At 37.3% G+C, this 14,237-nt stretch overlaps 1 protein-coding gene across 2 annotated transcripts; it reads left to right on the top strand.

Annotated features, from left to right (window-relative positions):
• The first annotated feature begins 3,418 nt into the window (after positions 1–3,418).
• On the top strand, positions 3,419–14,106 carry LOC106640112 (uncharacterized). Of its 2 annotated transcripts, XM_089589150.1 has the most exons (9): positions 3,419–3,468; positions 5,167–5,298; positions 5,970–6,226; positions 6,350–10,023; positions 10,145–11,334; positions 11,433–11,711; positions 11,833–13,197; positions 13,310–13,454; positions 13,597–14,106. In XM_089589150.1, the coding sequence occupies exons 3-8, from the start codon at positions 6,004–6,006 to the stop codon at positions 13,410–13,412; spliced, it is 6,834 nt and encodes a 2,277-aa protein (XP_089445276.1). In that variant the 5' UTR covers positions 3,419–3,468; positions 5,167–5,298; positions 5,970–6,003; the 3' UTR covers positions 13,413–13,454; positions 13,597–14,106. The 2 variants fall into 2 exon arrangements, with proteins under 2 accessions (XP_089445276.1, XP_014209509.2); XM_014354023.2 differs by lacking the exon at positions 3,419–3,468 and having other exon boundaries at positions 4,629–5,298; positions 5,996–6,226.
• The last annotated feature ends 131 nt before the right edge of the window (positions 14,107–14,237 follow it).

Genomic DNA, 14,237 nt, shown 5'->3' with positions numbered 1-14,237 from the left:
ACACCAGTCAGTTTTTCCACCGTTGGCGGGTAGAGCTTCGAGATTTTCTCCCAGTACCGGTCGGCCGCTCTTTGGCGCTCTATGATCTATGCACGCGCGCTTATATTTACTTACTATAATTATCCGAGCCGTTCGAGCACTGCAGTGACATGAGCCCAGAACCCCAATCATTACGTGTGCCCACTCACGTAGTTATCATCATCATTGGGTCCTATCGTTGCAATAAGTACCACTTGTATTTTTTTTTTTTTTTTTTTTTTCGACGTGCTCCCCTGACTGTCCTATCCGCCACACTGGCTGCCTCTCGGAATTCCCGCAAGCGCGCGCCCGCCTTTTCTCTCTCTCTCTCGGCTTCGTTCAGCGCCCCGCGGCGGTCGATCGCTCGCTCGGCAGTGCTCGCACTCCTCCGCCTCTTCACTCCTGCGTCCGACGCTGCCATGTCCCTCTACTTACCTATACCGCCAATTCTGTACACCATACCTACAAGGCTCACGATTTGCCCCTCCGAATTATGAAGCTGAAGCTATAGCCGACGGACTTTGCCGTTGTACTATACGGAGCACCCTTCAATAAATTTTCTTTTGCAAACCATACAAATATGAAGAATAAGTAGCTTTTTCTGCATTATCAATGCCAAATACCAATAACTAGATAATGTCAGGTACTTAAAACGGTTATAAACAATGATATTCAATGAATAAATAATCAAAAAAGGGGAAAAAAAAGTATTCTACTAAGAGATCTCTTACAACTTCCTTCCAGATCATAGGATTGCCCTGTTAATTAGCACAGTTTATCTCTGTGTACCTACCAAAAGTATCTAATAAGTTTAGACTCGGCAGAAAAGTTAATGATAATCTTATGAAATAAATAAATGGACGAAATCTTCGAAAAATTTCAAATTTTACGCTCCGTTGGGATGCTTTTAAATGGACCGATTATATTACACACGCATATATTTATGTACACATGATGGCCCAAGTGCGATCCTTGGCTTTCTCATTCCTCGGAGGTACATCCTATCTGTTGTAGCAAGCTGTAAGTATAAATCACCCGAACTCAAGGTTTGCCGGTATGATGATATTGTAACCCAACACCCTTTATAGACACACAGGCACAAGTCATGTAAGATAGTACTTGAACCTTGAAACTCAGCCAGTTAACGTGAGCGACGTAGGTACATAGCAGAGTAGAACAAACAACAAAAATCCGTGTGCATGAGACGGGATAATAGGGGATACCAAACCATATATATATATATATATATATCCCTTGGGATTCACGATGCCGAGAAAAAAAAAACCTTTCGCTTCTCTCGATTTTTCACTTACTTACTGGTGCTGCTGTGACGCTCGCGACCTTTATTTATTTTTCCCCTCCACCCCGTTATTTTTATCTCGCATTTTCCTGTTTAACGAGGCACATCTACACCTATACTATCTCTCTAAATTAAAACCTCCAACTTTAACACTCCCTACTTATCAGTTTATTGATGCAAAGGTTACTTGTGCACTATTATTACTAATAAATTTTGAAGCTAGGGAGACTTCTCTCCCCACATTGTAAGGGAAATTTTGGGCGCGTCGTGATTGCTTTACAGGGATTATCGTATATTATGTAACCACAGTGCTTTTGCTCGCATTTATTATCGGTCGTTTAGGCTCGGGAGGGGACAAACATTGCGGATCTGCAGTCTGTCCTCTTGACGCTACTTAACCCACGAAACGGCGAAATGCACGGCTCCGTTCGTTTTAACAAAGCTCTAAGTTCTGAATCCCTTGTAGTATATCTTAAGATATTTCGGGCTTGCATATGTACATTACTATTATCACAAGACTACTATCATACTTATTGTAAGGTGTTTTATTATATTAACTTGTCTTTGGTAATGTTACCTATATTTGGTAAATTAATTAACGCACGCACATATATATATATACATACACTCAAACAAATGTCTGTGATTTTCTTGTGCAACAATTTTCATGAGTGAATATTACATCTACGTGTCTATCTTCCTCTGGCTCTGACAGAGGGGTCGAGATAAGCGCCCATATAATCTTTCTGCTGATGTTCTCTCTCCATGTCTTTACACACACACATGTACCTAGATACTTTTACTGTAAGTTAAATGCGTCAAGATGTCTCCCTTACAGCTCAATAGAGATGGATTTAAGTATAACTTGTCCAAATCTATTTGGAGATTTGCAGTAGTTCGACAAAAGTAATAACAATAATAATAATAATAATAATAATAATAATAACAACAACAACAATAATAACAATGTACTAGAGTTTCTCGGACTCGTCTGTTTCGCAGCTGTTTCCTTGAGAAATGCAGAGTCATATTTGCCTACTGTACTTACATATTGTGGTGAATCTGCATCTGGTACCGAGAGAGAGAGAGAAAGCAGATGAGTAAAATAAAATCGAGTATAATTTTTTGAGTAAGAAATTTTTTTTTTTTCACAAGTTAAAATTAAAATAAAAAAAAAATAAAAATTTCTCCTTTTACGAATAATTTTATGTTTCACCCCTAAAAAAGGATTTATATTTTGAATAAGACCTTTGACCGATTTCAATGAGACTTGCTGATCTCAAAGTCATGCAAAGCCACAATATAGCACCGAATTCAATAATACTTTTGTGCACGTTCAAAGGCAAATAAAATATTATCGAAAAAGATGGAACGAAAACGATGGGTAATAATCGACAGCTGCCGGCGACACCAAGAACCGAAAGTCAAACGCCGTGTGTGTGTGTGTGTGTGTGTGTGTGTGTGTTGCAGTAAATTGCTTGCCTGTAAACAGTCTAGCGCTGCCGGAACATAAATACTTAGGCTCTGTCCCAATCAGGTATAATAAACGCATCTCCATAATATCATGCAGCTGCATCGCATAGCGAATAGCAAATAAAGATAGCTTTCTGCTTGCACTCGTTGCGCAATGTTTTTATGGATGTACCTATACCTACATAGGTAAAACTTGTCTCCCACACAATCACCATTCGTCGTAAAGGCACGACTCGTCTCATCGTTATTTCTTCTTCTTCTTCTTCTTCTATAAACTATACTTGCCATAGTATAGATTTTCGTTTTATTTGATTTATTTAACGATTTTATAAATTCATCGACACTTTCAGTCCTGCTCTCCCCTACTTCGAACTGCGAACGCTTGAAAAGTGTGTTTTACCCTGCACTACACCCTTTAAGTATATGCTTACGTAATAATACATAGAAAATGTAATTATAATATGCTTTTTAGCCTAAAACTATTAGTTTGCTGTTGTCAATAATGAAAAAAAAAAAAAAAAAAAATACATCAAGTCAAAATAATACTTACAATGTAATTAATTATATTAAGTATAGGTATATTTGAAGTGATTTCAGACGAAATTAACCAGTTGCATTGACCAATCATTCAAGATGCCTGGTCATGACTTTTCCTTTGATTGCATCACAGGCCATAGGTAAGTAGATTTTAGATGATTTAATTTGGCTTTTTTTTGCCTTTTTATTCTCATAAAGACTATATAATTATGTATCGATAACGATAAAATTCCCCATCATTATGATAATTGAAATCAAGGGAAGGTGCCGTTTTTTTTTTTTTTTTTTTTTTTTTTTTTGACTAAACTCTGAACTAGAAAACGTGAGAACCATAAGTACTTAGAGTAGTCAACGATTTTCTTGCTTAGCGCTCTTCCACATATTATTAATCATGTATTACAATAATGCAATGAAGACACAATACAACGTGGACGCAGGCCTGTGACTATTATAAAAAAATACTTGCTTGTTGTTGAATATATTATAAGTAACGGAGCAGAAAAATAATGAATCCATAATGACTCAAATTAGACTAGAAGCAAATTTATATTTATTTACAGATAGAAGCCACTTCCCGTGTGTAGGTAACAGATTTATAATAGCTAGTTTAGTAAAACGATTTGGCCCCATTAAAAATTCGACATCTACAAAGCTGTCAAAAAAGCGCTCTTTCAAGGATTGTTTTGAAAAATTTACTATTTCAAACGTCCTGATGCTTTACTAAGACAGTTAAATATCTATGCGCGTTTCGTTTGCCTTAATAAGAGTAGTTTTTAATTTTTAAGTACGCGACGATTTTCTGGAGCCATTGGTTTTTAGTACAAACTTTTATTTTAATTTTTTTTTTGTGAATTATACATTTATAGTACCTGGTCATGATAAATATTTTCCGAACACAGACAACTACTGTCTCGACTTGTGTTGCGTATCCGCTTTGGGAAGGGTGCAAGTAGCACCTCTTTCGGCATCTGATGAAACCAACATAATGTAGGTAAACTTGAAAGCATTAATGAAAATAGGGCAATTTTACAAATTTTTTATCTAACTAAGGTTCCGTATTGTTTTAGAAGGGCGCTACTTGTTAATGTTATATATACCTTTTATTTTTAGTTACATATGAATATATTATATTTATTATTTTATTATCAAATTTTGTGTGTGTGTGTGTGTGTGTGTGTGTGTTGTTCAGGTCAAGTTAGGATACTTAGGAATCTTATAGGACTTAGGATAGAGAGAATTGAGACTCTATTTGAGAGAGAGAAAAAGAAATATATACTTATATAGGCAAACACAAAAAAAATATGGCCGCGCCATGTGAAAAGAGGAAAGGACGTAGATTACATACGTGCATGTGTGTACATTTGCCTGTCGACGTGTTTCCCATCATTTTTATTATTTTTAACGATTAAGTATAGATATTGTGTACTCACGACATCAGTGTAGTGTGTACGGACTGCTTGACAGTGAAATAAGTGATGTGTATAGATTATGGTATAGGAAAAAAAAGTGTGCGTCAGCTACTATAGCTCTGTCTTTGTGTTTTTCTCACCGTTTTACACCCGAGGTTCGACTGTTTTTCGGGACTTGAGATAGTTGGGAATTCATCTCCACTTAAACATTCCATGCCCAAATACTCATGTGTTATTAGTAGTTCTGTTAACCTCTTAGTTTTTCTAGCCGTGACCTCGACCCCCCCGCATCTGTTGCTTATAGGTACACTCGTCAAACAAAACTTACAACGTAATTCCTTAGAAAACAAAGGTTATCCATTTTTCCCCATAACGCTAAAGTACCCTTACTTGCATACCCCATTGCGCAATATATATAAAAGATAGCAGACCCAGTTACAGATCCACATCGAATCTCTCATGTTAGCTCTCGATCTCATGCGAGGTTGTACGGTTAGGACGACGAGCATCTCAAGAAAAACGACGAGGACGCCAGCTTGGAAGAGTACGAGGAGAGTACAGGTAACGCGTAATTCAACCCGCTTAGGCCTGCTGCTTGCCTTTGCTGGTTTACTCATTCTCTCTCACGTAAACAAAACTTGTTCTCTCTCTCCATCCCATCATTACCTTACTGCTTCTTTGTTTGCCTTGAGCGTTTCCGACGCAAGTCATGGAATGAAAGACCCCGTGGACAACTCTGTATAATATATACCACGTGGTGTAAAATTACGAGTTCAAATATCATTGGATCCCAATTGTCGTTACGACGGTCACTTTTTCTCACTTTTTGGTGATGACACAATTTTTGTGCCTACTTTATTTTTTTTTGTTTCAATATGAATCCCGTTTGAGTACATGTTTTATTGTTAAATGCATACATTTACCGTGTACTTGCGTAATACTTTCTTTTTTTAACTTTGCTGTACATCATTATATAATTTATCAGGCACATGCATTCATTCATTCACCATTGCTCTTTTTTTCTGTGAATATTAAATTTTTATTATGATTATATTTCTTACACATCAGGCAATAACATTAACTCTTGTTCATACATATAGTATTTTTTGTTTCTACTTATTTATTCACTTTTTTTCGTCGGTATTTTTTGTTTTATTCTCTATTACATGTCATTTGTTTATTTATTTTTATTTTTTTTTATTTTTTTTTTAAACACTGAAAAATATATTTAGTAAATAATTATACCTATCGTGAGGAGGACAAGGGATGGCCAACGAGTTGTCAAGTAGCTGCCCACAAGCCAACGAGCTTGTGGATGATGAAAAAGAAGAGGGAGAAATATCTCTTGATGATGTCAGTTCTTCTGAAGAGGGGCAACCATACAACCCATCAAAAGGGTTGGCCAACTGTTGCCCTCATTGCAAATCAGTGAAGACATGTGCCACCTGGTGTGGTAACCTTATAACTTACCATATCAATATTAAAAAAGGTGAAATCTTGTTTAAATCTTATTAACTGAATTTTATTATCCTAACAAATTATATTGCCATGTATATATATATTTATATATTTTTTTTTTTCAACTTTGCTATTATTTTTCACTTTACGTAAGGGGCTGGACTGCAGGGAAAAGAAAATCGAGCCAACCATCAGCATTACTTAAAAGAGTCCGAGTCGTTCCCAGTTAGCATTGGAAATAAGTCCAGTCAGTGTATTAACAAGTATCAGAAGAAAACTGCCAGCAGTGTTGATGCATCTCAGAAAGTTGCCAATGATGGCTTAGTACCCATTTCGAGCGACAGCGATCTGGATCTGGATGAACTCAAACATGATGAAACAAAGAAAAAGTCGAGTAGCAAGAAGAAACACAAAAAACGTCGCAAAAAGTCGGATTCATCAGACGTCGATATTGCTCTCCTTGTCAAAGAGTCAATCCACAAACTCGAACCAAAGAAAGAGCCAACAAAAGAGAAACGCTCCAGACCTGTTGCAGGTCGGCATCATTCACCGGAAAGACGTAAGCCCTGTCTTTGGCATCACACTCGCCCAGCAACCTCGAGACCGAAAAGGTGCCCAAAGTCGCCGCCAACAGTTCAGACATCTCGTAAAAAGTGCTCGCCCTCAAGGCCACGCAAGTCGTCAAGAAAGTCTGTATCGTTGTCGCCGACAGATGCTACTGACGAGCTGCCACCAGAATCACCATCCTCACGAGGCAGCGTGACTAGACTTCTCAAAAAAGTCCGACGGCTTGAGCCATTTTCTTGCAAGGCTGGAGACAAAGGCTCCTCGCTCAAGGACAAGTTGAGCGGCATCATTAAAACGGAAACTACGGAGATAGCAAAAGCTGGGAATAAAGATGAAGATGAGCTGGTCAACAACACCAAAGTATCCAAAGACAACGACTCTTCCGCGGAGGTGGTAGAAATAGCCTACATCGTGAAAAGTAAACCAGTTGAGGAAACAGTAGATGAAAATTATCCAATTATAGAGATCAGTAAGAAAAACGAGGTTGACAAAGATGAAAAAGCAGAATTACCTAGGCCTCCAAAGAAAGAAAAAACAGATTTGGTAGTCAAAGCAGCGACTCCGCTACCTCCTATGCCGTCAGTCTCCACGTCATCTAGGCCATGTTCCCCTTTAAGGCCACCGGATGTCTCGCCTCCTCCGTCTCCATCGGCAAAACTCCCAAACTTTTGTATAGATGACAACGAAGAAGATTTAGAGCTACGAATGATTGCCTTGCGCTCGGCAGTACTGAAAAAACACCGGACGCGAATGCAAAAAAGTGGCATGCTGAAGAAAAGTGGATCGCAGAAAATAAAAAGCCCGTTTGACTCGAGTTTTCATCAAGACTTTGTCGGGCCAGCAGACGCCTGCTACACCGGAATCATGGTAGACTGTCAGGACGACATTTATTGCCCAGAAGATATGGATCTAGACTCTGATCTCGAACTGGACAAGGATTTGTTGTCGATGGGCCAAGTTGAACTCGATTGGGCTCCCTCGCCTACCGACGAAATCGCTGATCAATCGTTAATGCTTGAAAACGCCATGAACGCACCTGAAGGTGTGTCAACGCCGAAGCGAGAATATTTTGTAAATCAAAGTCTATATTCACCGACGAATCCCACGACGACTCCCTGCTCTTTTAAAGATTTTCAAAACTTTGAACGTATTACCGGCCCGCTGTTAAGCAAAGTAACGTGGGATGTGTCAGCAACGGGAGCCAATGATCTCAATGGCAGTATTTACGAACTCACGAATCCAACATTAAGACCCTACTCGCCTACAGACATGACTATTTACGATCCCGACTTACCAGGAGTGCATTCGACCGACGAGGGTATCATTGGCACCAGTAAAAGTTTAGCTCCGCCGTTACAACCCCCTCCGATGCCGCCGATAAGTATAATGGATGTCGAAGAGTCGATAATGTTGGAATGCCCAACGAATGTACTCACAGGTGAGTTTGTGAAGCCGATGGCACCTCCGCCTTTACCGCCGCCGTCGCTGCTGGACAACTTTGCGGTAGTGTCCCAGCAAACGTTGACCCCGATTCTGATGACTACGCCAGTCTTGAGCTTTGCCACGCCTGCCGTGCCCATTGTCCCGATAACTTCAGCGTTGGTGAATGATGTCAGCTCGCCAGCTAGTAGTTTGGCCGAGCTGTTGAGTGGCGCGACCCCGACGGTAAGCGATCCAAGTCTACCGCTACAAAAACATGATGCATCGGTCGAGTGTAGTTTTAGAAAACAGCCTGCTATAAGCCAACAGCCAATGCCAATCGAATCGGACAATTTTGGCGAGACTGACCTAGATGGCAGTCCACTGGTGTCGATGGAAAAAAATACTCCTCACTCATCTTCTACATGGCCGCTGTTTAGTGAAACGCACTGTCTATCACGCGACACGTTAAAAGTCACTCCTACTGCTGCGGACGGAGCTGCTCCAGCATTCGAGGACAGTTCAAAGAAGAAAAACAATCTTGTATTTGAATGCCCCTCTATTCTACCTACTGCGTCTAAACCCAAGATGAGCAATATTTTCAAATCTACGAGGATTCAGGGTGTACCCAAAAAGGACGTGGCAATTTCGCCTGCCGCTGCGTTTAATGGGCCCGCACATGATGACATGGTTGAGGAAAGGTCTGATTATCAACCACGATTGCAAAGCATTAGCGAACGACTGAAACAATTGAGTAAAAATAAAGAACAAAATCTTGGCGCGAAATTGCGCAAAGGAAAGAAGCGAAAAAAAAGTGTTGTACCTAGATTCCCCAAAGTAACTATTGAAAAAAAGAGAGCGGCTTCCCAATCTTTGATAAATGCGGAAATGAAACTTGGTCAAGCTCATCGCCGAAAAGAGATAATTTCCAAATCATCTGAAATTCATGAATGCCAGCAACAACAATCTGATAAGGAAATCGAAGTAGAAAATGAAACGAAAAAAGACATTGAAGATGACGAAGAAACACTTAGAGCACAATTATTAGCATCATTGACAAAAAGATTAAATAAAACTGTTACAACAAGAGTTGTTGCAAAGGTACAAGAAAAATGTTCTTTGACCACGCCTGCCAAGTCGATCATTGAAAAACTCCAAGACTCTAGGACCGAGTTGGCAAAGATGACGGCGTATTCAGTAGCCACGAAAAGACCAATGACGAACGGTATCACGAAAAATATCACAAGTATTATTCCAGTCTCAATAAAGCGATCACAGAATGCTCAACGAGAGTCATTGTATCGATTGGCTCAACAAAATTTGTCGGCAGCAACCAAGCCACAATCCAAGATAACCAATACCCAAGATTTGTCATCCGAGACATCATTAGAGCTGATGGATTCACATGTCGATCAAAGAGTCGTCATTAACGAGCCCAAAGAAAAAATAAAGAAGATCGAAATGAGCGTTGAACAATTTCTCAAAAACATTCGTCAGCAGCAAGAAGAGGCAGCTGCGAAAAATATATCATCGCCCAATCAAGTTTCATTGTCAGATTCTCTCAAGAAATATGTAACGAGCAATTCAAATGCAACGGACGACTCAAACGCGGTCGTGAATCAAACAATTGATCTTGTCTCTGATGCTACTACTGCTTCTACTGCTGATTTGTCTTCCACTACACCAGTGATTTTTACCAATTCTTCCCGCAACACAACAACAGCTAACAGCACCATTTTTACTCCTGCTACAGCTACTTTTGCAACGGTACGTTCAAGCATGGAGAAAGAAAAAATCACAACAAACGACTTTGAAAAGCTGAGTTTAACGGCTACTCCTCAGGTATTATATAGCGTACATTTTTTTTTTTTTTTTTTTTTTTTTTTTTTTTTTTTTTTTTTTTTTTTTTTATCAATACCAATACTAATCAAGAGTTTGATTCAAATTATTTACCATTTTTTAGGCTGTAAAACATTTGCCACCATCACTGCAAAGAGAATATCGTCGCTTGAAACAACAAATAATCGAACGCGAAAGGTTGAAACTCCAAAAAGCTAAAGAGGCAGCCACCACTACCAGTGTTGATTCTACATTTCTAGTCTCAGCCTCGGTAACAACAACGTCAGCACCACTTAAGAGTTGTAAAACTCCTACCAAAGTTGTTGAAGTTTCACAAGTTTTTACACCCTCAACTCCTACAGTGACAACGGTATCCACAACTGCAAAAACAAACAATACTTCCATCAGTTTTTTCTCATCTTCATCCAGCTTAACTCCAAATTCGTCACCGATTTTCACTTTAAACCCCCCGGTAACGAGTACTCCCTTGGACAAACAAGTTTCGTTAAGGCAAAATACAATGATATCGGAAACACCAGTAACGGCTGCGGCGGTCGATAATTCGCTGAAACAACAAGTCCAAGTTCCAATTTCAACTGTCAATAAGTTATCAATGGTAGAAATGTCCAGAAAAACATCTCCAAGACCATCAACCGCTACCATTCCCAAGTTAATGGTAGATGAAAACAATTTGATTAATTTAGTGGCATCAGCGAGCTCTCGTAAGTTAGTATCTCAGTCTCAAAACTGTTCTGGTATAAATAATTTGAGCAAAGAGCAAGCTGCCCTTTTGGATAAAATGAATAGTGTTCTTAATAGTCAAAAAAAACAGATATCCGCTGTGGCGCAAAAAGTCTCAACTCTTAGAATTTTGACGAAAGATCAGATTAATCTAAAAACTCTTCAAGTACCGTCGACAATCTCGAAATTAAAGACTTGTACTCCCACTGTTGATTCGAATAAATCTAGTCAAAATATTTCAACAACCGTAGAAGAGAAAAGTGAACACGAAGCACCTTTTGCCAAAAGTGCAAAAGAAGAAAGTGCCAACGTAGTAGATAAGGGTATGAAAAACCAAGACAGTGCACATCTCATAAAGGCAATAAATAATCAATCAACCTCGAAAAATCTGGCTCAAAATACCATTGATCAGTCTAGATCGATGAATGCGTCCCCAAGTACGGAAAAATCGACATTAGGCTGGACAAAGTTTAAAGACTTGGTTGATGACGAGGTAGACTCTCTGTTTGACCTTCCTCTCATGAAACAAAAGCAACTTTTAACAGAATCTGAAGAAAAATTAATTAGCAAAAGGTAATTTTCGTTTTTTCTATTTTGTTTTGCCAAATTGCTAAAAATAATCATGCAATAAAGTTTTAAACCCTAAATTTACTTATTTGTTACTTTCATAGGCACTCGGTTTTGGACGATATCACAGAAATGTCGGGCTCTCTTAGACAGTGGGAAATTGAAAGGGATTTACAAAATACCGTGACCCAAGAAATCCAAAAACTTCGAGAACAACTGAGAATGGCAGAGGGAAAATTACAGCAACAGAAAGAAAAAGTAAATGCTATTCAACCCAAAGTCTCAATGTACCACGAGAAAATTAATAATGGCAGAAAAGAATGCTTTAGACTTTCTAAAGTGTGCGATAGCCTTGGACAAACAATTTTTGGACCTACTTACAAGTACGTTATTTACTTTTTTTTTTTTTTTTTTTTTTTTTTTTCATTTCCCACATATTTTGTACAAGTTTTAATTTTTTTATTTATTTTTTTTCAATGTTTATGTATTTTTTCCGAATTTTAGAGTCCCTACGGCGGGTGCTGAGCTTTTAAATAATAGAATTAAAGAAGTTGCTACTCATACTCAGAAACTAAAAAGCAAAGCTAATCGCTCAAATCTGAATAGACATCCAATTCCAGCTAAAATGAAAAGTAGTCCAAAATGTCGAAAAAATTTCAGTATGAAACCTAATGTCCAAAAATCTCAGAGCTCTCACGATTCACATTTGAATAAAGCTGCCATAATAGATGATGTTGAAAATTTTGTAAATGATAATTTGGCACTGATTGACAAACCAAATGTGTCAAATATAAACAACCCCAATCAAATGAAAACTGAAAGTCGAACTGCCAAAGAAATTAATGGTGAGTCATTGAAAAAAAACAACATAATCATTTTCGATGGTAAAAATAACAATAACTCCTCCTCGACTTTAAATAACGCAAACAATTTGATAAATGAATCTGTTGAGGGTGTAAAAACGAAAAAAATTAATGGTAAAGTTTCAATGGTAACTAGGCGTGTTAATTCAATTTCAACGGATGATGATAATTCTTGTATTTTAATTCAAGATATCCCTAGAAAAATAGAATCTAAAAGTCGATCAACTTTTGATAATTTTACCAAGTCAATCACGTCTTGCAGTAATACAAACACTAAAGTACATAGTGGTTATGCACTGTCCAACAATTCAAATTCCGAGTACCCGGTAAATATTAAAATCAATCATCCAAATTTATCCAATCGAATTGAAGATAAAAAAATCTTTCAAAATGCCACAACTAACGGGGTTGACAATGAAAAGTTACCATTAAACGAAAGTAATAACGATAGTCATTTGAACGACGTTGTCGATGATAATATGGAACCAGTGTGTAGTAAAGAACGTCTGAGTGATGAAAATGCGTCAGTGACGATTCTCGATGAAAATTTAGAAAGTACGTCAATGACATATGCCAAAAATAATCAAATCGACCCAAGTTTATCGAAAACTGCTGGTCTGAATTTTATGACAGAAAATAATGGTGATTCACAAAAGTCAATTATTGAGTGCACGGCGGACTCTAGTGATTCAAATAATGAAAATGTCGTAAGCCGTGAAAAAAATGTAGTCAACAGTGTAAGAAACGTAATAGTAAACAGTGAAACAGACTCTTCTGCCAAAATCGAACATTCCACCTTTTTAGAGGAAATCTCATTAAAAATGGCAAATACCATTCAAGTTCCAAAAAACATTCATGTGTATGACCAAAAAAAACCACATAATTACAATAGAATTTTATCAAAACAAATTATGGGTTGTAATGATGAATTAAAAAACTATGCAGTCATGAAAAAGAATATCGTTCAGCCTTATGAATCAATTTTAAAGCATCTACACGAACCAAGGTAAAAAAATAAATATTTTGTATCAATACATGTAAATTTTTCAGCCTTAATGCACCTTGGTGTGTAATTGCTTGATGAGTAGTTTTGAATTATCCTTGCTTCCAAAATTTAGAAAAAAAAATATTGATGGGATCCTTTGCCCATACGAGCTCATTGGTACCTGTAACGACGAAGACTGCCAATTCATACATCTATCCGCTAGTCATTGTTCATAAATTATTTCCTGGCTAAGGTTCTTGGAATATTTTTCTGTCCAAGTAAGTTTGTCTCGTTTAAAAAAAAATTGTAATTAATTAGTAAGTCGCAGTTGTAATAAAAAGTTACTTTCAAAAAAAATAATAATCTAAAACGCTAATTGTATTAAAAGGACGTGAACACAAATAGTACATTTAATTATAGGTATCGCAACAAGTAAATCATGTTTTTCCATAACGTAAAGTGGATGCGTCACCTCATCTACAAAGATTGGTAAGTCAGCTTTGTACTTGACAGGATTTTTTTATGGTGATTTGTTACTCATTTTTTTACATTGTTCTCAAGATTTTATATCGTTAGAATTTAATGTCTTGTTCATCACTGTTGTTTTTTTTTTTTTTTTTTTTTTTTTTTTTTTCTTTCTTTCTTTGTTTTTTTGTTTAATTGGTTGATAAAAGTTTCATAATTTATTTCCTTTGATTTTCTAATAGTACCTTTAATCTATAAATATGTAAAAAGCCGTAGTAATAAGGATCCGTTTTATCAATAATGTATATATCATAAGACAAAAATGATTCATATCAACATAAAAAGTCAAGATTTGTGTAATCTTTCAAGAGGACAACTCACTGTTTGAAGAAAAAGCGCAAGTGATATTTGTAATTTAAGCGTTACGAAATTATTAATACAACACAATCACGCATACGAGTCGAACGGCAAAATGTATGTATTGTACAAATAAAGTTAATTTTTTAAAATACTGTCTATTTGATTTTATGAAATATTTTCGTCGGAAGGTACACCTCAAGTGATACTTCAAATCATCTCTTGGTTTATGCGTAAGG

Source organism: Copidosoma floridanum, unplaced genomic scaffold (genome assembly GCF_036245765.1).
Source record: "Copidosoma floridanum isolate Cflo_tuat_1 unplaced genomic scaffold, Cflo_Japanese_pri ptg000007l, whole genome shotgun sequence".
NCBI classification, from domain to species: Eukaryota; Metazoa; Arthropoda; class Insecta; order Hymenoptera; family Encyrtidae; genus Copidosoma; species Copidosoma floridanum.
The sequence above is the reverse complement of the archived record's forward strand: the minus strand, read 5'-3'. Positions and strand labels throughout refer to the sequence as shown.

Excerpts from the sequence above, each read along its gene's own strand:
- LOC106640112 (XM_089589150.1), top strand. The coding sequence starts at position 6,004 with ATGGCCAACGAGTTGTCAAGTAGCTGCCCACAAGCCAACGAGCTTGTG. Across the intron at positions 10,024-10,144 it reads GTTTAACGGCTACTCCTCAG|GCTGTAAAACATTTGCCACC; the intron begins GTATTATATAGC and ends ACCATTTTTTAG. Across the intron at positions 11,712-11,832 it reads ATTTTTGGACCTACTTACAA|AGTCCCTACGGCGGGTGCTG; the intron begins GTACGTTATTTA and ends TCCGAATTTTAG.